Source organism: Hetaerina americana, unplaced genomic scaffold (assembly GCF_022747635.1).
Source record: "Hetaerina americana unplaced genomic scaffold, ioHetAmer1.1.p SCAF_9, whole genome shotgun sequence".
Taxonomy (NCBI): domain Eukaryota; kingdom Metazoa; phylum Arthropoda; class Insecta; order Odonata; family Calopterygidae; genus Hetaerina; species Hetaerina americana.
Genome location: NW_027287538.1, coordinates 23,960,468 through 23,982,974, shown reverse-complemented (window position 1 = coordinate 23,982,974; position 22,507 = coordinate 23,960,468). Strand labels below are relative to the sequence as shown.

Sequence of the window (22,507 nt, the reverse complement as noted above, 5' to 3'; positions counted from 1 at the left end):
AAGGCTTTTGGTTGACGAATGAGGGCGCGAAGGGGGGGCATTTATAGAATGGCTGGGAGAAACCCGGCGTTGGGATCAACCCGCCCACCCCACCTATAGGGTAGAGCCAGATCGGAAAAATGATCACCATTTAGAAATATCGTCCTCATAGATACATCTCGCCAAATGATTGAAGTGTGCACATTATATCAGTACATTTATTTCCCTAATATAGGGATCATTTGGTATATGGTTTTTACTTATTTAGTGGTCATAAAATGTCAAGAAAATGAGCCTTAAGACCATAAAATTCCTATCTTACTGTTTTTTTGGGTCCTAGATACCATTCCTTCAGTTATTCCTATCCTCTATTATTCTGTTCATATTTCCGTAGTGTACTCTTCAAAATACCTTTTTTTTGATGCTTCTCAATCCCATTTCTTCCCTATTCCTTCTATCGTATCTTATAAAACATCTTTCTTTCTATAAAATTTCCTTCGTATTGCTTGGCCTATTCCATTCCTTAAAATTTCATTAATTTAGTTGATCAGAGTTCTTTCTTTCGAGTACCCTATTCAATCCTCCCTCATTACCTACTTAATCTAATCACTTCTTTATTTTTGACATTATCATCCAAGTCTCCATTTCGAAGCCTCGTATCCTTTTCCTGTCTTCCTCAAAAATGGTCCTTAGAGATGACTCTTATGGTTTTGATGTGCAAATAAAGACAAATTAAACCCCATCGGAGAAGGAAACATTTCCCCTATCCGAGTCTCTCGTACGAAAGAGCTCGATGTGACCATAACATTTTTCCGAAATGAGACGTTACTATCGCGAGGGGAAAAGTTTCCGCTTGAAAAATTCATTTCGAAAAACTTTCCCACATCGTCTAGCATCAAAATGTTTTTGAACGATGGATTGGAAATCATTTTCAAATCCCTTCGAATTCAATTTACTTCAACACACTTAACTCGGTATTGAATTCTCATCGCGTGGTTTTTCTGAAGCGCAGAAAGGTATATAATATATATATTTTTAAATAAAACTAGTAAAGATGGAAATTTTTCGTGTGAACTACGGTCTTTGTGGTTAATGTCCCTAGTGGCGCGATGGTGGACGTAATAGGAGGGATAGGTGAGGTCATTCACGTCGTTCAAGAAAAGTGGGTGATTATGAGAAGGCGGGAACGGAGTATAGGAAGGGAGGGAGAGGTGGAGCCTTCGCTCATGCCTCGAAGGAAGTAATGAGAGTGGAAAGAAAGCCAGAGGGAGAGCATCTTAAGAAAACTATGAGTAATTCCAAAAGAATTCCTGGAAAGTTAACGGCAGTCATCTGATTTTGGATGTTTCAAAAACATCAGTTTGACGCGAGAATAATATTGCGTTGAAATACTTCAATTTCATACTACATAAATGTTTATCCAGACAATTTGTATTACCCTGGAAACTGAAACGGTGTCGCATTTCGGAGTATTTTAAGTCACTATCTATTAGCCAAAAGGGATATTTATAGATTACATTATGAAAATAAGGAAGAAATTATCTTTTTCTAACATGAAACGTTATTAATAACACTGCTTGAATAGAAAAATGAAAAAGATAAGTGAATGATTGCTGGTAGTTTGTTCGAGTGTTTCTGACATAAGTATTCACTTGGTCAATCAATTGGTTTACGTCTAAACTGCAATTTTGCGAACCCTGGGATAGAAGCTCCTGAGAGACAGCCCTGGGTGGTGGCGTAGTAGCCAACAAATTACATTCCAATCTCCACCACTTTGGTGCATGTCAGCCAGCCTACGGTGGGCGGACTGGTTTCCAACGATGTAATATGTCATCTGGCCAGTGCAGTTTTCCTTGTGCTGACCTCCTCTGAATACACATTGCTGGACTTCATAGCATTGGTTAAGGTATCGCGAAAAATCCATGCGATGAAATATATTGAATATACATAATTTACTGGGAAATAACATGTAAGGTTTCCTATATTTATGCAAAAATGCCAAATATTTGAAGAAAATGAGAGTATCATGACGGAATATAATGCTTATGCATAAGTTTGACAGGAGTACAGAAAATGCTATTGAGCAAAGGTCTTATATTTAAGGTTTGCGATATTAAATATTCCTGCGAAATTATTCCCATGAAAGCGGTCGAAGGCATTGAACTAGATAGGTGAAATATTAACTATTCATGACCGAAAGGGGATGACATTATTTTTTGTTTTATTCTACCATGTCAACTATACTTGATACATTGAATCGTAGTTTATTTGTCAATTTGAGAGTTATCCCATTCGCATTTTTATTGATAGAAAAAGGTCTAATATCCTCTTTGGAGCATTGAATTCCGACAAAATATTAATTCAATCCGTTAGAAGTGGCGCTATATTATATGTAATTTCGGTCAGTTAATCAGTCTAAATCCTATACAAACGGAACTCTTTGAAATGATTTATACAACTCAATGAGCTAAACGGGACACTAAGTTAAAATTGGCCGTTGGAGTCGTTAATTCTCCTCGGCGTTTCTCTGCACTGCACCAGAGGCGTTAAGGTGCGAGGGGTCGGACACCTCGCGAGCATGCTCCGAGTAGGCCCCGCGTTGCCTTGACCTATATAGCTTCCGTCTGGTCACACATCAGGCAATCTAACGATCTCGCCTGCACGGAAAGGAAGGGAACTTACTGCATTCGGGAACGCACACCCAGATCGTAATAAATGTCCCGTGACACCGGACGGAATACGATTGTGTTGTTTGTGCATTATCCGGAGCCCTCGGCATCTTACTTAAGGTTTTCAATGACTTATGGGTCAGATGGTTTTAAAATCTACAGTGAATCGCTTTCATTTAAAAAAGAATTCATCCACAAGTGTGTGTGTATGGTTGTGTTAGTGTTAAAAGAGTTTCAAATAGGATATCAAATAGGCGATACAGCAAACATTACCATTGGCCGGATAGAAAATTTTAGGTGGACACTAAAAAGTGAATTTTTATAGTTTTATCACACCTAACAAAATCTTCAGAATACGTTTCTCCAAAACAAAATATATTTTATTGTGTAGCAATCGCAAATGATTATCACATAAGTAATTGAACCAAGGGAATGAATAAACTGCTTGGAAAAGTTGAATGCTTTTTGATGCATTCGTGGAAACGCTTTTTAAGTAATAAATGGTAATTTATGCTGGTATCAACCTTAGGCATAAACACCCAGAAAAACTCTTATTTACATCATTATGTACTTGAACAATACATGAATAAATTGTCTAGTGCCAGAAATAACAAGTTTCTGTTATCTAAACCGATTTACCATGACCCTAGGTTAATCAAGGCTCACACAATAGCATTGTGCATTGAACGAAATTCATGATTTTTCCTCTGAAAGTGTCTGAAAGAGATCCGGCAATTTAATTGGTAAAAGGAGGAAAAGGGCCGCCACGGACCGACATTGGAATTAAGATTATCTCAACAAGCAACGATGAAAAGGAAGCGGCTTTACAGGATGCGTTTCATCTCACTTCTTTTGTTTCCTGCGAGATTTTAACGGAAAAAACAAGTTCTGTGAAAGGTTATAAGGGAAGGTCTTAGGAGGGGGGCATGCTAATTTGTTTAGGTTACTGAATAATCATATATATATAATTTTAATGCCTGGTGTTAAGATATCGAGACCATGATTTGACAGACATAGTTAGCTCTCAAACATTTTCAAAATTCAAAAATAAAAATATAGATGGAGATCAAAACTGAATATAAATTAATATTGTTGAAATATAAGGCTGGAATGATTGGTTCATACTTTACTTGATAAATGTTTTGACGTCAATTAACAGCGGCGAGATATGCGAAACATTCATGCGTCTTGCATAAAAAGGTGGAATATTGCATTCACGATGAAATGTTATTAGCACTCGACCTAGGTCAGTGGAAAATGACGTAAATTGATACTTTTTAGACTAAGAGATATCCGAAACTTGTTTAATTTTAATCTCTTTTCATTCCTTTGTAGAAATGCTCAAAGATATCTCATTTTGATCAATTATCTAACCTCTGATAAAATTCAATTAATTCTCCTTAAGGTCATTTTTATACCTGCACTATATATATATATATAGCATGTTTCTTATTGACCTAAGATATCCAAATATTTTTAATTTTAAAATTATTGATTATTCATTTAACTCATTTTCCAATGGAAACCTTTGTCACCATATCAATGAAATCAATAATTAACTAAAAGATTGCAAAGTGAATATATTATATTATAGGAAATCCTTTCTTACTTTTATTGCTCTCTACTTTTTGTGATATTTAGCTCAAATTTTCATTACCACCCCTTGGCCTCAATAAATATTGTGTTCTAATCACCAGATTATCGATTAGGTTTAATCGAATTGACAATGGGCACAGCAGATCACCAAGAGCATGTTTCAGAGTTCACCCGAAGGTATTAAAGGTTCATTCTTTTAAAGATCACGGAGTACCACAAGATTACCAGATTTTCTCCGTATCTATCAAACAAAAAGTTGGATGTAACAAACTTTATAATTGAAGGAAATCATCAAAAATAATATGATTTAATATTTTTTTCCAACTTCATTGTATTTAATTTGGAGATATTTTTTTTAGAATAACAAGGTGGACAGAGTTGCCAAAAATAGGCTGATAGTTAGCAGAAAAAATATTTTATCATGAGGAGATTTTAAAATTGAAAGGTTTTTTGTGCAACAAAACTAGTGGAAATATTGAGAAGTTAGACAATGCTATGTTTAAAAAAAGATTACGTGCTTTTACATATGATCATTATGATACAAGATGGTTAAAGTATATAATATGTCCTTAATATGGTAGTCACATTGAAGGCAGTGGACTCATTTCTGACAATTTGCATGACATGCTTATGAGTTTCTCCTTTAATGTACCTGTACGTATTTGAAATAGAAACAACCACCTCGGAATCAGGAGGAACCGGCCGTTCTTGGGTGAACATTGTCTCCAAGTGTCAGCAGAGTTTTACAATTTCACTGGTGTTTTCCGTGTCTAACAAGTTCTTGAAGTATTTTACTCTAGTCTGAAGGCGATTTCAATTGAGTGGAAGCAGTAGCACATGGCGTAGTCCGACCCCATTTTTTTCGAAAAGTATTTCGTTGCAAGAGATGGAAGAAGTGGGGAAGAGGGGAAAGCGAGCGTGGGGTAGAGAGAGAGGGAGAGGGGGACTCATTTGGGGGATTCAGATCCCCTGGCCGCAGAGGGAGGAGGGATGGAGTGACTCCATCTCTTTCTCGGTTTGGACCGGTGGCGACGACGGGACTGATGGCACGCAAGCAAGACGGAAAGTGGCACGCGACACGGAATGCCATGAAAGCACGCCACATCACATGTCCGGGGGGGGGGGGAGGAGGGGATCGGACCGGTTTCTCCAAAACCATTCGCGATCGAGGGGACAATGGGGCGCCAAAAAATATCCTCCCTGGCGGAAAGCATTCTCTTTCTCGTTCGAGAGCCGATTGGGGGGGCCGGAGAGTACTGGAGCGATTGGACACGGGACCGTGAGTCACTCCTTTGCATATAAATGGATCGCCATCTCCGGTCTGAAAGGATTTCTGCGCATATTTTGGGAGCGTTACTCAACACATGAATACGGTACAGATTATAAAATCTTTTCAAATGCAGTTCTCGGGGTGCATATCCGTGAAAGAAATGATGGAAATCCCCGGCGTCGCAATACGGAAAGATTTTCTATTTTCAGCCTTGCGACAGCCAATTTAGTATTTTTATCACCAAACTGCTAACGAATGCTACAGTAGCGGCTAATTCTGATGTTTTTTTTTCATAGCCCAAATGATTATTTGCATGGATACACACGAATTCCATATTTCGGAACTTGATTTGGTTTGGTCTACGAATGCGGGGACGACGAAAGTAGAGCAATGTGTAGCTTGAGTCTACTGAACTACTAACAAAACCTTAAGTGAAAATATTTTCCATTAAAAATTATTTTAAACTTCTAATGTATTTATTTGAACCTGATGAAAATTTGTCCACAAATAGATGTACGAAGAGTTTTATATTCATAGAGGATTTTGAAAAAAAATATTTCACATCATGGAATCTTAAACGAATATTTCCGGCATTGAGAATGACAATGCAAGCTAAACTTTTTTTTCCGATGTTTACATTTTTTACACCTTTTTTACACCTTTGTAAGATCATTAAATAGTGCTGTTGAATTTTGAAAAACTAGAAGTAGATAAAGATTTTTTTTACCCAAGCTTGAACTTAATACATATATTTCATAAATTGCGTCTCCTGTTATCAGTTTGATTCAATATGTAAAGTTCGCAGTCAAGCAAAAGCAAGAATATTGAGTAATGTCGGATGCGCGCTAACGAGCGATTCAATCTATGTTTATTTAGAGGTTCTTAATAAAATTTTGGGTTAGAATCGAAAGCTGGATTAAGAATATATTTTTCAATCTGGACGAACTAGTTTTGCAATCATATTGTATGGAGAATAAGCACTAAGATACACGGTTAAACAAGAGTTGGCACTCATTTGAGGCCCAATTGAGTGCATTGCGGTCAATATTAGAGAAAAAATGGATATTTATGTAAAGGCGGTTGGTAATCGAGTAAAAAAACTCATTCATAGAGCTGAAAGTAGGAAGAACTACGTTTGCCTACCTAGCAACTATTCTGAAAGTTGAAACATTAAAGAACAAATATTGCAGGACTTAAAACAACATTTTATTCAAACCTAAAAAGCTATACAATTAAAAATTTCATCGCAAACATCACTGTAAAAGACACAAACAACAAAATTCAATTTTATATGCTTGCTAATAACGCATGAAAAATGTATAATGAAAAATTTTAACCAGTTTTCTTATCAAGGACAATATTGTCACCACTATTACAACAAAATATTGCAATTTAAAATGCGTATATCGGTACGCAAAATTCTATTTCTCTCCCTTCAAATAAAAGATGTGGTACTTAGTAATAAAAATGTATCAAAGGACTAGCATCCAAGTATTACTGCCGTTGTGACGGGAGAAAAATAGCCAGATACTCTTAATTATCCCACGCACTCGTTCTTTTGCGAGTGAAAGCTGAATATTGAGTCAGTGTTAGAAATTAATATGTAATTAGTTTATTGTTATACTATAATATGTGCTGTATAAACTAAAAATGTATTTTTCTTAACCGCTCAGTTGTGCTAACTACCCGTTATCTTCATGTATTCAAACGAATCCACTTTTGTTCGCGATTCAAAGCGAATTACTCGTCTTTAAAGCTCAATCTTCGGTTCTCTCCTTTAATTGGACCTCTCTGTCGGAATCAATTAATCGTGTTTCTGCTCTCAGTATAAAACGTCAAACGATCAATAAACACATTTATTCAGAAAATTGGGACATTATGATAGCTCGAATGATTGTATTAAATCCCTGCAAGAGGAGAGTGCTCTCATTCTTAACGCTTCATCTTCAGCTTTAATCTGTCGTGGATTCTCTTTCCGTCCTCACTCCCGAGTTCACCATTGCGCGCGACTCATGATACCAATTGAAAACCGCCCCGGTTTCTTCCGTCGGCCCCTTACCAGCCGCGAACACAAACCCACGTGACAGAAGGCCGAGAGAAAGTCTTGTTGCCACGGCGCCAACAACTCCCTCCCACCCCATAGCCAGTCCTCCGTCCCCCCCCCCCTCAATCTCCAAGCCAACCCCTATCCGCCGTGCCATGCTCACGACTCGCCCACCTCCGCAGCCCCGAAGCAGCGATCCCATAATCCTCCACGCGTGCTTTGGCATTTCACTCAGTCACTCATCTGAGCCTCCTTAGTGAACGCTAGCCAATAGATGAACCGTGCGATGAAAGCCTTCTATGAATCCGTAATCCCCTCGACACAAGAGTGCCTAGTGGAGAAAACAGATCCCTTGAAATACTTTTAATAAATTTAATAGGGGGGAGTCAATTTTCGCCGACGCGCTGCATGAAACAGAGATCTATTATCCATAGTCCTGCACCGACGCAATATGCCCCCCCTTGTGACGACTTTCATGGGTTGAATGTAATTTCAAGTTTATACCACAATTGGTTAATGGCCGAAGGTGTAATTAAGTTATGTTCACGATTGAATAAGATTTGCTAACATTTAATTGTGTTCTATTGTAGAGATTGGTTTATTATTTATACCTTTCAGTATCTATTTTTTTAATTTTTGTTGCATTTTCAAAAAATCATAACCAGAATTGAAATGAGTATTTCAATTGATGATTGGAATTTTATGTACATCCGTGCGGGGCAAAAGAAACCTGGAGAAAATTTATTGCCATGGAGAGGTTTTTGAGTTTTTTTTCTTTTAGCCCAGGATAACCGAATAAATATCATGTTGCAATTATGTTTATGCTTGTAAGTAAATTCACTTGATTTTAATCAATATCTCTATCGGCGATCTTAGGTATTAAGTGAATACGTTTCGTCCTACCCTCTTGAAACCCTCATCGTTTGCTTTCGTCCCTCAAGGATTCTTAATTGTTATGCTTACCACTCTAGATTCAATCTCTCCGGATACACAGCCACTCCTCCACCCGTTTTCTCCTTTGCTCAGCCATCAAGATGGCTGCCGGAAGGATTTCATTGAAAAAAAATCGCGGGTATCCGACACTATGAGTGCCTCGCTAATCGAGCCGGGAAATCTCTTCGGGCCGCAATCGAGATTATATTTCAGGTTGTGGCGTTTCATCCTCATTCAATCTTCTCTCCTCATTCTCTCTCTCTCTCTCTTATGAAAGGATTACCACCCTCGAATTATGTGCGGGGTATAAAATAATAAAAGAGGCCATGCCGCGATATCACTAAAATGTAAATTCACTTGCAAAAATGGCATTTACGCATCACGGAGCGATTCAAGGTCCAAAAGAATGGTTTTTAAATCGAGCTATATGATTAATGATGAATATGATCTCTCAATCTCTTCGGAACTACACTCTTGCGTAAATATTTGGGTTTTTGAGAAAAAGAAACCACGGCTTTCATAGTCGACACGGTGCTGGGCAGATCATTCACGCAGGTAACTTTTCGTTTCGGATGAAAAGGGAAAAATTGGAAAGCCATCATGTGAGGAAATCTCTTTTCATCATGGAGAGCTGAAAGTTGCGGACGCGAGCGATTCATTATGCATTGCAGACTTCCAAATACACAACTGTAATTATCATGAAAACAATCGATATACTTATTATGTTAGTAATTATACTTGCATAGGAGAAAAGATGCGCAAGAGATGCTCATATTTTCTGCAATGAATTATCAGTTTTTGGAAAGAAAAATTACTTAACAGTTCATTATTTGTATTGCCAAAGGAATTATCCATCAAAAGTAGAATATGCCTTCTAATCAACACGCAGTATGACGTTTTTATGCTTTCATAAAATTTGGGGAACTCCCAACCCCAGTTATAACTGAGTATTAATGCTTATTGTTTATCGTTATCAATGCAGAAAAAAACTACTGTAAATTACAAAATAATTTTTTGCATTTTTAACTTCCTCGAGCTTATCAAGTTATCTTTTTGTATTGGTACAAAACTTTTTGCAAAAGGAAGTAAGGATTTTCATAACATGGATTCAAAATACTACACGTGGAGGTGGGAAATTTATGTGATCATTTTTAGATACCGGTCACACCCAAGGAGTAGTTTTAGTCCCATTACGATGCAGTGTTTTATGAAAGTGCCCCATCTAGTACATCTCCACGTCGTAGACGGCTATTTTCTTACGGCATCACCTCTTTTTATGAATTGGAATGCCGATGAGACCTCATCTTGCTCCTTTCCTTGCCCACCTCCCGTAAAATTAACATCTCGAGACACCCAACGACTTAAAGAGTTCTCTCCCATGCACACGCACCGCATGCCACCGCTCAAGAAAGAATCCACTTTCTCGCGCGAAACGCCCGTTTCTTTGGGGTTTCTGTCCCAGCGACCAAACCTCCCTCCCTTCCATACCCTATGCGCCCCTCCCTACTCCAACCCCCCCACCCCACATCCCATTCCCGGGACAATAACGTTCCCTTTCCCTTGTTTAACAACGAAAAAAAATGACAACCTTCGAATGGAGGCTGGTGACGTCACCCATTCTCTCCGCCTCTCCCCATCCCTGTGAAACCTTCCACCCTCCTCTTCCCTTCACCCTCCCATCCAATCCGGTAGGCAGGCCATTGTTCCCGGTAGACGCTTTGTGGAAATTGTCCGCTCTCTCACGCATACACACACAGACACACGCACACATGCGGACACCAACAACACATCACCGTCTTCATCATCATAGAACGCGCCTTGTGTGGAGTCCTCATCCCCACCCCTCCACAAGACATTCACGTCCCACTTAACTAACGACTCCGGGAGACCGAAGTTTTTCCGCACGACATAAACCACGCGGACGAGACCGTAAATTTTCTCATTCCAATTTGTCACGGGCTTTAAAGAGCGCGGTGTGACGGAACGCGGAAATTATGCCGGGGCGAGTGGGGAGCGAGGAAGAATTCTGACGGGAACTAATTGGATGCACCTCCACTCAAGAAATGATTCTGCGGTGGCCTCCGCTGCTTAAGTTTGGGTTAATGTGCACTTCCTCCTCAAGTCAATTGTTTTTAATATTTTTTGGTCTTCTGTCCGACCGAGGGAAGTTAGCCATTTTAAAAACTATGGGTGCTTCCGAAACAACTCTTGTTTTGCGGAGGGATACGGAAGCATTATGTGAGAGTCTGGGGTATGTCTCGGAAAAAATATATGAAATAAGGTGTGCAATTAATTTTATTTTTAAACTTCGAAATGCTTACGGTCGAAAAACTAGGAGAAAAATTCCTTGTCTCTGTTATAATTGAACGCATGACAGCTGTGTTATTATATTGAGTGATTTCCATGTTTACTGATATATAGGTGATATTCTTCCAAGGTGCTAATTTCCTGCCCCCACTGAATTATGAAATCAATCAAGGATATTTCAACTGTTTGGCCAAATTATAATGTAAGTTGCATAAATAAAAATGAATTTCAATTCAAATATGCCGATGTGCGCTGATTCTGATGAAAGTGCAGCTGATAGAATCAAACCGATACTTTAAAATTAGATGTAATATAGAATAAAATTTAATAATTAAATCAATCATTCGCTTAGGTATAATATGAATAAGATTATGCTTGATAAATGGATATCATATTTCCTGAAAATTAGCAAAATGCAAAGAAAAGAAAATTTTTATGCTTTTCCAGAATTAATATATGCGTTATTTATGATCTTTCAGTTTCAATGCATGGAGGAATGGTTTCTAGGCGGCATCTGCCGTAGTGAATAAAGATGTAACTAACCCGAAGAAACCGGTTTTGCTTTGAATAAATTTAAGCGAAACTGATAAGATGTAATATTTACTCCTCACTACTCATCTTGCGGTCTCACTTACTTTCACTTCTCTTCATTACCGTTGTCCCCGAAAAAAAAATGTTGCCTTTGCGTTGTCGTTGAGTTTATTCGTTTGAGAAATATTCTATTTCATCTAAAATGGGAAACGTTTTAGATTTGTTTGTCTCAGAAAAATTCCCGAAAACATTTTCATCCGTAGAAGACTGCGGTCTCATTTGGATGAAATTAAATGCGTTTTTCTTTTAATCGGATCAGTCAGATGACGCAAAACGGTTCCTCATCTGTCCAGGTGATGAGCACTTTTTTAAATTGTTATCTTTTGAGAGAAGTGTTAAAATGAGTTTAGTATGAATGTATACGTCTCTGTGGGGGTGAATTGGTATGTTTTCGACAGTTTTGCGTGTGGTTTTCGTCTTTTTTAGCGGTGAAGTCCTAAAATCCCCATCAAATACCCTTGTGGTGACTTTAGGGGTATTGTATAGATGTAGATGAAATGGTATTTTTAGATTACCCAAAAAAATAAGGAATGTTCTACGAAAGTTTTGGTGTACTTGAAATCCTCTAAAACTACACCGATTTAGTTTAATTTCGCAAAAGCAATTGTTATAATCTCTTGTTGCAACATTGCATTAAAGATCGACCTGTTCTTATGACGAAGTCCATCTAATATTACAGACAGTAAAGATATTACTGAAGTTTATGTATTCAGCGGGACTTGCCCTTGGATTGCACATGCCTGAATGCCTCCCAAAATAAACTTAACAAAGACAATTACGGGTTCTTTTATCCTCCGGCGTCGTTGGACATTGTGTGGTCGTCACAATAGTCCTGTCGCCCAAGATTTCTTTAACTATTTATTCGCTAGAGGCCAGGAGTAAAACTCAATTCACTTAGGCAAAAAAATTCTTTACAGTCAGCTACTACTTAAGGAAGTTTATATGTGCCTATGTAAACTTCGGTCTCATTGCTAAAATATTTGAGTTCAGAATTAAAAATTATTTGGATAGTATTTACACGTAGATATTATTGAGTAGCCCACATCATCAAGCAATTGAAACTTCCAAAAACTGGGCGTAAAACTAACGATACCCTTTGTAGAGTGAGTTTGACATGCATACATGTATTATCTAGCCATATAGACACCACACTTTCTTCCAATTGATACTCTATCTAAACAACGATAATGGATATCTTTCAAGTCTTTTTTGAGTATCCTTGCATTGGAATTCATTGAGTTTCATCACGAAACTTTTACTTACGAATTCAGAATACGTTAATTAATATATTTAAAAGGGTAGTTAAATTGCCGCTTAGTGGCAACGATCGTTAATTAAGTGCAATCGGAACGATGTCAAATCTGAACGCGCTGGGCAATATTGGGAACGCAATCCGCCGGTGTGTCTTGGATGTCCATGAATATTTTTTGCCTCTAGTGTATGCGCTAAGCTTCTATAAAACCACAGTGGAAAAAAAATTTCAGCATTTAATGGTGCAAGAAGTAACTAATCGTATGGCTGAAAATGCTTTCGAAATTTTACGTTTGTGAAACTGCCACGGACCACGCATTTTTACCCGAGAACTTTCAAGCTTTCATGGTGTTGCCTTAAAACTCTTTTCTCTCTATAGGCATTCGCACTATTAACTTATATTAAAGTTGTTTCTAACAGCCGGACTTCCGGTCGACAGTTGGACATGCTATATATTTAAACAAGACCTCGTATTTACTCTTGTTTATCGCCCAGCCTAAAGTCTACGGTAACTACTTAACCCCTTTACTGCTTAGGTACTACCAAGAACAGTTCATAGCGATTTTAAATAAATTTAGAACTCGATAATTGCTTAAGACAGAAGTCTGAAGTGGAACAAATATCTAAAAGATTTTCCTTATCGTTATGCAATAAAATAAAAAAAATCAAAATAACAATCGATGTAAGAATTTTGAATGTAACTTTGACATTTTACACTTAAAAATTATCGTGTTCACCGGAGACCTCTAAACCATGGAAGCCTCCATGAAAAATGTGATAACATCAAGTGCAGTTAAAAGTTTCATTGAATGCAATGTATATATTCATATATTCACTATGGAAATTAAGCATTTGCGTCATTCAACTCCGCTAACATTCACGTTAAAATATTTCTTTGTCACATTGTTGAGTATGCATGGAAACTAAGTTGAAAAGGAAAGATAGATGGCGTGTGGGACAGCATGGATTGGAATAGTACTCCATCCACCGCTGGGAGTGATGGGTTTCGAGGGTGGAATGGGGGAGTGAAAGGCAAGCGAGTCCCTCACTGTCCCCTGGACTGAATCGACAAAGGGGTCGACACTATTGCGTCAGAAGCACCGAGACTTGCATGAAGGGTGCATTATATCACGGGACATTCGGCAGAAAAAAATTCTGCTCTCTAGTATTCAGGCAGATATACCTACACGATAAACTCATTTTATTATCTAGAATTTCCTACGGGAATATGATCGGCTGATGTACAAACTAAACCTTGTTGCCAGGCAAAAAATGTGCTCGGAGTAGGGATGATATATATCATCACATACCCAACTCATTTCCTCCCACAACTGCCGACATCGCTGAGAATGTTCTAACAGTCATGATAATGAACTCATAGCGCAGACTGTATCTTCCCTGTGCGTATGAAAAGCGCAGTGAATTTGATTTGAAGCATACGGACACCACCAGATGAATCCAAACCGTGTGATTGTTCTGGATGCCAGAACTTAAAAGGTCACGCTACAAGCTACACAACAAAAAGGAACTAGTTCATCTTGGGTACAGTGTCTTGTATGATGTACCTTCACCCAACCATCAAACAGATATTAAGAATGAATACCGCGGTTGCCTCTCCCTATAACTATTTCTTTGGCACATGAATGCACATTGATTGAATTAGACTACGGATGCTGAATACATGAAGGGTAAGAAGATGGGGTCTGGTTCACCACGTGGTTTGAAAATGGCGGACATTGTTATGCCCACGTGACACCAATACTTCCTGCTTCACTTCTCAGGTATCATAAATATTACCTATTCATTCCCCCTTTTATTTGAAGATTCCTTTACCCTCCCTGCCACGTTAATTGAATTTTTCCCTAATAACTCAATATTTTGTCCGTCCAGAGTAAACAACATGAGCGTACCAAGCGGGAATATGTTTTCTTGTGGACAAAATTATTTGTTGCAGTAGGTACTCTGGACTATGTCAATTGCCAAATGCTTCATGGATATGATAAATATAGATTTGCGCTTAAAAAGGGATGCTTATTTCCAATTTTATGACAAATTTGGTTCACAAGGTATCCCTGATCGTGTCTCAACTATCTTACGATTTCAAAAGCAAACACGCATATATTCGGTTCCATCGGCGTAACAAAACGACACACTTCATTGTTTCGTGTTTTAGTGGATAATACAAGTAATGTATTGTAATTGAACCATCGAGTCTGACAATGTGCCTGAGATATATTGTCTTAACTTATTCTGTTAATTAAACATGCCTAGTTTCTCTAATCTGTATACGCTCGTGTTCTCAAGTTCAAGGGCTTCATAACTCTCTCAAGGATAAATGTTGTGATGTAGGGTTAATTTTTAAATTAAGATTGGTGGTTATTCATCACCGCCTTATGGCACCTAATACATAAATACATCTCTTACATTATGATTTTTTAAGCGGAATTTTAATACTGATATACCGGCTGAGGTCAGAAATGTCTCTTTTACTATATAGGACATAACTATTGAGAGAATACGGAGCGATAAAAGTCTATCTTGGGACATTGGGTAATTATAATGGGTGTGCTTAGTGCGTGAAGTACTTCGCGATTGTATGTATACTGACCTACGAGACACTCTTAGATATACAGGAGAGACCATTTAGACAGGAAAGTTGATCAAATACTGACCAGCCATTAAAATAGCACGATGAAATTGCTCTCATCTAGTCATCTAGCTGAGCGTATTGAAAGAGGAATAACCGAAATTGAAAGTCGCAGTGGTAAATGAATCCAAAAATAAAGTAACTGCGGATTGAAATGCAAACATAGCATACTTGCACTTCCCATTGGATTAACGCAAGATAATTAGTCGAGAAGCCAAATTGAGGTTTTTAGGACTACGTTAATTAAAAAAAATGGAAAAATTATCACAATTTCGTTCGTTTTAAGCTGAAGTAATATTCCACGGAAGAAACCTTGTCTCCATCCTTAATTAAGGCAAGTGCCTTCGAGTGTAAAATATCAAAATAAATCGTAATGTACTCTTTGTGCTAACATTTTTTTCCTTTCGAGCGGGCAGACAAAGTTTTGAATGGTGAGAATATCATAATGAATGGGAAGATTCCCAAGACGTGCGTCCCGCTGATCGCTTTGCCTGACCATCAAAAGCTTCAAGGAGCGGTAGCTCTCCGATGGACTTCCTTCAAGGACGTCGGTTTCCCAAAGGTCATCACGTTGAACGGTATGGCTAATTTTAGTTAACCTTCCGTTTTACACAGTTAAATTGGGATTGACAATAATTTTATGCTATCAAAACTGCAGGTTTAATCGTGTGATGTGATTGAATGGTGCGCATTCAGTTTCTGCTGTGTTAGAGTAGATTACATTTTTCTTACGCCAAGTATAGCGATATATTTGAATACGTGTGGTTAACTGCAATAATATATTTTAAAGCCAATAAAATTAAATTGTTTAAGCTTCTCTCGGAAAAGGTAAGAGCCCATGTACCTGTATCCAGCCAATCGACATCGGAACGCTAAGAATAATGATTAGCGAAAGCGATCTGCAACGCCGCAAGGTCTCTTGGCCTTGCTAAATGTATGTGAATTCCAACGGTGTCTCTAATGGCGCTCACAGGCAGCGCAGTATGAAACAATCGATTCCCATTTTACCGTCAATGAAAATTGTGACTATATCTTTCTCATTACATTAATTATTTCCGAGAATTTTGTGTCATGTTAAAATACTTGGCCGATTTGATGATTATTCATCCATCCTATTCAAATCGTAAATATTTTGGGCTAGCGCTGTGGTACGAAAATCATTTCATGGAAAATACAAAAGGCACAAATAAAAATGGCGATGGTTTGGCTCAAAGAAAGATCAATCAAGTTGGCATTTTTACTTGGTGTGTTGTCAACTCAGTTCTCTTCACAAAAAAAGTTGATCGTTTGTTTCATTGGGTTATTTTATCGGCCCTTGTACATATTTAATCTTTCCAGTAAACCGAAGGAAAATAAGTGTTACATACAAGTTTAATAATTGGATGTTTCTTTTGCGATGCTAACGTGCTCAGAGGTAAAATACTTATACAAAATTTTTGCAATCTGTTTACAGAAAATGTCGTTTGTGAATTGAGACTGCAATTGTATTTTCGTTACTGAAAACACGGTTCTGTAGGTGAACAGTATTACGAAGTAAAAATAAAGTTGAATATTGAATTGAATTATATCGCTATATTAATGGCTATATATCGACAAAAATGTCCATATTAGAGTGATAGTTGTTTTTTGTATCTTTTAATAGGCTTTTCTCATCGTTACCAATAGTATTCCTTGTTGCTAACCTGAATTTGACCGAATTGCGGTATATTATTAAAACATTTTTTGAATTTACTTTATCCCGATGAAGGCTTTTATTATTAGTTTTTGTCAAAATGATTACAGGACGTATATAATATCGTTAATAAATGATAACTGATTGATGGTATTAATTAATACCATGCTTCAATTAAAGAAAATATTTTGATAAATTAGCTGATAGAGAAGTAAAACTTTCCCCTCAAAATTCAAGTCCACTTTGTGTTGCGATAACAAAATAATAAGTATCACCAGAAATTACAAAAGTAGTGAGGTCATAGGTAGAATGTATTTCTGTAAGCAAGAACTAACTTCTATCACTCTTAAAATGTTTCCACGTAATTAATAAAAATGCGAAAGAATTTATGCAAAGTTACACTCTTAATAAAATATTTAAAAATTTAAGACGCTGCAAATTCCTGAATAACGAAATGAGCTCGTGCAAAACTTGAAAAATTCGCGCCTAGCCTTAATGCTTGGAAATTTGCTCGAACTTGAGTAAAATCCCTTGAAAAATCTTATTTTGTGCAGGACAGATATTTTAATTTATAATCAAGCCTATAAACCTGCTTGCATACGAAGCGCACATTGAGATATGAAAACGTAATAAATTCTTAACGTGAATTTAGCAGCATATGCATCCCAGCTGCCTTGCGTTGACCTATGCCGCTGAAATCTTTGGTTCTTCGTATGGAAAATTTGGAATTTTAGAAAGGTACCTGACATTTAAAACCTTTATAGACATTCCACCCCTTCCTAACCCACCATTTCTTATGTCGCATGCCGTCCTTCTTTTGTTTCACGGAATCCTCCTCGGATCCCCTCTCCTCTCACCCCCTCCCCAATACCAAACCCGGGGCAAGCTTTCGAGGAAACAAGCAACTTGTTGCGCAACTGCTATTAAAAGGGGGATGGATGCAAAAGGCGGCGCAGAAATAAATGCTCAAGAATGGAACAAGTGAAGGATGGGGAGCGAAACGGGGGAGAGGGTGGGATGAGAGGTAGGGTTTAAAGGGAATGAGGAGGACGGGGAGAGAGGGTGTGGGGAGGGGTGGAAGGGGACGGGGGAGGGAGGTCTGAGGGGAGTTTGAGCGGTGGAGGGGTTGAGAGTTAACTTTCGAACACGGAGGCTAGGAGGCTGGGCCAGCTCCAATGCCTTCCGGGGAGAATATATCCTGGAAGGCCGACTTTCTCGTGAATCAGCTATGTGGCCAGTTTCCTTGCCGCTTGGAACGGCTTCGGCTCTAAGGACACCTGAAGCAGGTTTGCATCGGTTCGAGTGTAATTGAGATTTTTATGTGACATTCCTAGGCAGGCAACACCCTTCCCACGTAACGGTTTATCGCCAAGAGTTTGTTTTAGGCAAGGTGGTAGACTCCCGGGAAAAACTCAACCGTGACCATATTCAGGAAGTGAGCGGAAGTCACGGTATGAATCCATAAATGCGTTGAAATGTACACCTTCAGCGTTGCTCAAGATCACAGGTTAATTTTTTATGAGTAAATTTGTAATATCACTCTCAAGATACCACAATGTCTACAAGCACTGCCTATATATCAGACATAGTTACATATATATATATATATATATATATATATATATATATATATATATATATATATATATATATATATATATATACATACATACATATAAATGTATATATGTTTATATATTTACGTTGTGAGAAAAATTACAGCCTGTTGCACAGCAAGAGCATTACGACCTTTAGTATAAAGGACTGCTTAATGTATTTGGTCATAAAAAATATTAATGCTGCGCATTCTGTTGTATTTTGAAAAGTTAGCGTGAAAAACTTAAAAGCTAGATTGATAAAAATTTGTATTCACAAATTTTTCTACGTTCATTACAAAAACAAATGTTTTAGAAAAATAGTGAAGAGCTTTGCTGAAATATCCAACGTGATTTAGTTCACTATTATGTTATACTAGTTCCCCGATCTTTAAGTGGCTGTTTTAAAAAAATACTGCGAATGCAACAATTAAATAGTCACAAGGAATAAACGAATGCCTCCACAATTATTACAGATTAATATACCATTAGACCGGTTAGAATTATGAAGAAATAATTTTGCCGAGGGCTAGAAAATGTACTCACCATTTTCTGGGAGCGCCGACAGGACGACAGCAACCCCGATCACTAAGAATCCCCACCGCACCGCCATATTCCACGATTAGCCGGAGAAAGTCCCTTGTAAATAATGTACAGAATACAAAAAGTACCAACTTGTTAAAAAAAACAACAATTACGAAGAGCTGCAGCACCAGCACAGTCTCTTCGCCACCATAGGACCCGCGCTCTGCGTGACGTTGCTTTTATACTCCGTTGTAGGTGTCGCCACAAGAGCCGGGCCCTCCCCTTCGCCCCCTCCCTTCCTCCTGTCTACCCCTCCTACCTCCCCCATCAAGATTTTCCTCAACCTCCCTACTCCACCTGACTCTACCTGGCTGGGCTTCACTATTCCCCCACCGCCCCACTCTCTCTCTCTCTTTCTCTTCGTCCCCCTCCTCGATCCCACTCCCTGCCGACCAACCTCACAGTGGAGGAGGTCGTGGAGCCTAGCTTACTTCAGCTGTGGACTGTGCCTGCCCGTGGGCTTTGTAACGAGGGCACCCCGGTCTCATGGAGGGGGAGCAGTTTCATTTTTTCCCCTCACATCCAACAGATAGCCGAAGATGATGGCAAAGGTTCCCCCAGATGTGAGGTCCTCGATGGACAAACTAACAGGGGGTTTCCCCTCCTTGACCCCTCTTCCCCCTCAACTAACCATTCCTCCCCCCCAACGGGTATCTCGGCAGCATTGTAGGGAGGAGGACACTGTGATGACGCCCCAGCCGGCGGCTGAAGACTGCAGCTTCGCTCCTGGATGACGTGGCCAGCGCCATCTCTCCGCGCTGCCGCGAAAGTGCTCGCGCGGTCGTTGAAATCTCTTGTGGAGAGTCCTCGGATATGTGGCGAAAGAGCGCCTGTTTCGTAGTCCCAATGTGCTCCCCTGCGAAATATATGCCATTGATTATGACTAACGGTATTAAACTTCAATTTATTGAGGGAGGAGATCGTATGAATTTTCATTGAACATTCCGGGCTGGATAAAATTTTAATCGGTAGGCTGCACTTTATTTCGCGATAATTTAATTCAGGAGCGTATGGGTTTTTTTCTCCTCTGATGAGGAATGAAAACATTTCAGAGGAGTTTTAAGGTATCTGCTGAAATTGCTGTTAAATGGTTGAATGATTATTTTTTGGACGGAGAAGGGGATCGGAGGATATTTAGGCCAATGTCAACAACGATGTAAGACCTATCGTACTTCTATCCCTTGCTCCATCGTTAAAATACTATAAGTGTACTGTAAGTGTTTCAGGTATTCAATATTTTCTTTACAGAGGGCATAAAAATAAGAGTACTTTAAAATTGCAAGTTATGCACAGATGTAGGGTATATTAACTTCATTAAAATACTTGGTTACTGAAATAAAGTCCATGAATTTTTTTTAATTCATCAACGGCACATTCATCATGAAGTAATAAGTGGAGTAAAATATTACATAATTTGAGAAAAAAGCCGATTTGTGTACAAAAGCAAAATCATATGATACATTATTATAATTTTCATTGGTATTATTAGCTATTAGGAAAGGTAAGCGATAGGTAAGGTCATGTGCGCCATTTGATAGGTAGATTGTAAGGTAGTTTGCTTGGGATAGGGTCTTCAGGTAATTAAGGAAGGCTGAAGAGAAACTCGGCGTTGACATTAGCATTAGGCACCAAGGGGTTAACAGTTTAAATTCTAATCTGATGGACGACGTACCCGATTAATGTTATCTCTACTCCTCAAGTAGGTACGCAGGCACCCCAAGTAATGATCAAGATACCTATAAAAATTCCTGCCACCTCCGGGATTCAAACCCGTGCCCTAGGGGTGGGAAATCAGTACATTTCCCACCGAAATATCCCGATTCCTTCATTTTCCTTAACATATCATTATATTTTTTAAATGTTATTTTATTCCCACTAATCTTAACGTTGCTAACAAACACTGAGCTATCGTATCAGTTTCAAGAAAAAGGGTTTACTGGAAAATGTTGAGAACAAAATCAATAAAATAATCCCGGAAAAACGTATCCCATATAAAGGCATTATTATTACCCTTATATTGGCAGTTTGAATCACCAGGATAATACAAAGAGTAAATAGCACCACACATAGATTCATGAAAGCGCTCATTTCTCACAATATATAATTTTAACAAAACCAAGAATAAATACTGCGCTCTAAATTCAAATTACTGAATTTAAAACTTTACTAGAAAAGTGCCATTATTTCAAGGTGTAGACTACTTTGAATGTAAGTGTTTTGTGTGAGTTTATTTTTATATACGCATAAGGTCATATTTATAAGAGGAACACTGGTGCCTTAATACGAGTTATTTGAGTTAATAGAATAATCTTGTGGTGGTAGGTTTAAGTTTGCAGGTATTAAGTAAATACAGGTGTAGGTCATTAGTCAAAATGCTTAATAATTTAAGTACAGCCTAAAAATTTAATTAAAGTTTGAATTTACAACTCTAAAATGCATATGGTTAGGTTTATTGATCGTTGAGTGTGCATGAAAGAGACTATGATATTAATTGTAAATACTTCTACAAAATTACATTTTTAAAGGTATTAACACAAATATTTTATTCAACTTTTCAATGCTACGAATTAACTTGGAACTACTATCAGTAAGTAATAATATTTGTTATGTTTAGAGCGAATTTCGAACTAAACGTACTGTGTGCCCTAAAATTCATTTTCCTAAGTTATGGACATGAACGATATTATAGCTTATAAAAATTAGTTTCATAGTGTTATTATGATAAGACAAGGTGAAATCCTTAAAAATGTGCGATGATTGATTACGTTTACCATTGGGTTTCTCAGTTTTAATAACAATTATAGTAATTAACTTTAAGTTTGATATAATAGGTGAGAGTAGAGGTCCTTTTGCATTACGCCGTGAACGGCGTGAGAACTTTGCACAATAGCGGTGTTGTAATTGGGTTTAGCTTCATTCCCAGTGCCAGCGATTATTTCCCAGAAATATCTGGTACCCGAAAAATCACACACTTTGGGTGAAACTGTATCGGTGCTAATGATATACGTATAGTAAGAGTTTTTAGGGGAGGTGACCGACAGCTAAGGCCAATTGCGCCATTAGGAATAGATGGAAAAGGATGAAGGGTGGAGAGAAACCCGGCGTCGATATTAGACTAGTCTAAACGAAAACTGCCAAGGGATCCTCAGTTTAACTCTCATACGACGTGCGCTTTGCTCACTCAAAGTGCTCTCCACCAAGCCTCTCAAGTAGGGATCGGGATACCACTGAAAAATATGTGCCGTCTCTAGGATTCTCGATGCGAAGCCAATACGTTAGCCAACACGCCATCCCGATCTCTAGCGCTAATAATCACAAATTATAAATGCCATCACTGATAGATAACAACGATAATTGTTAGCTTTTGT

At 38.2% G+C, this 22,507-nt stretch overlaps 1 protein-coding gene across 2 annotated transcripts in view; it reads right to left on the bottom strand.

Moving 5' to 3' along the window:
* serp (chitin deacetylase-like protein serp) overlaps positions 1-19,300 on the bottom strand; it is an 82,852-nt gene extending 63,552 nt beyond the window's left edge. Inside the window, exon 1 of one of the 2 annotated variants that reach the window (XM_071597715.1) lies at positions 19,101-19,300. In XM_071597715.1, coding sequence (XP_071453816.1) covers positions 19,101-19,167 — 67 coding nt within the window. In that variant the 5' untranslated portion in view covers positions 19,168-19,300. The remainder of the gene's footprint in view (positions 1-19,100) is intronic. The other variant, XM_071597716.1, reaches the window with a different exon arrangement.
* Between the last annotated feature and the right edge of the window lie 3,207 nt (positions 19,301-22,507).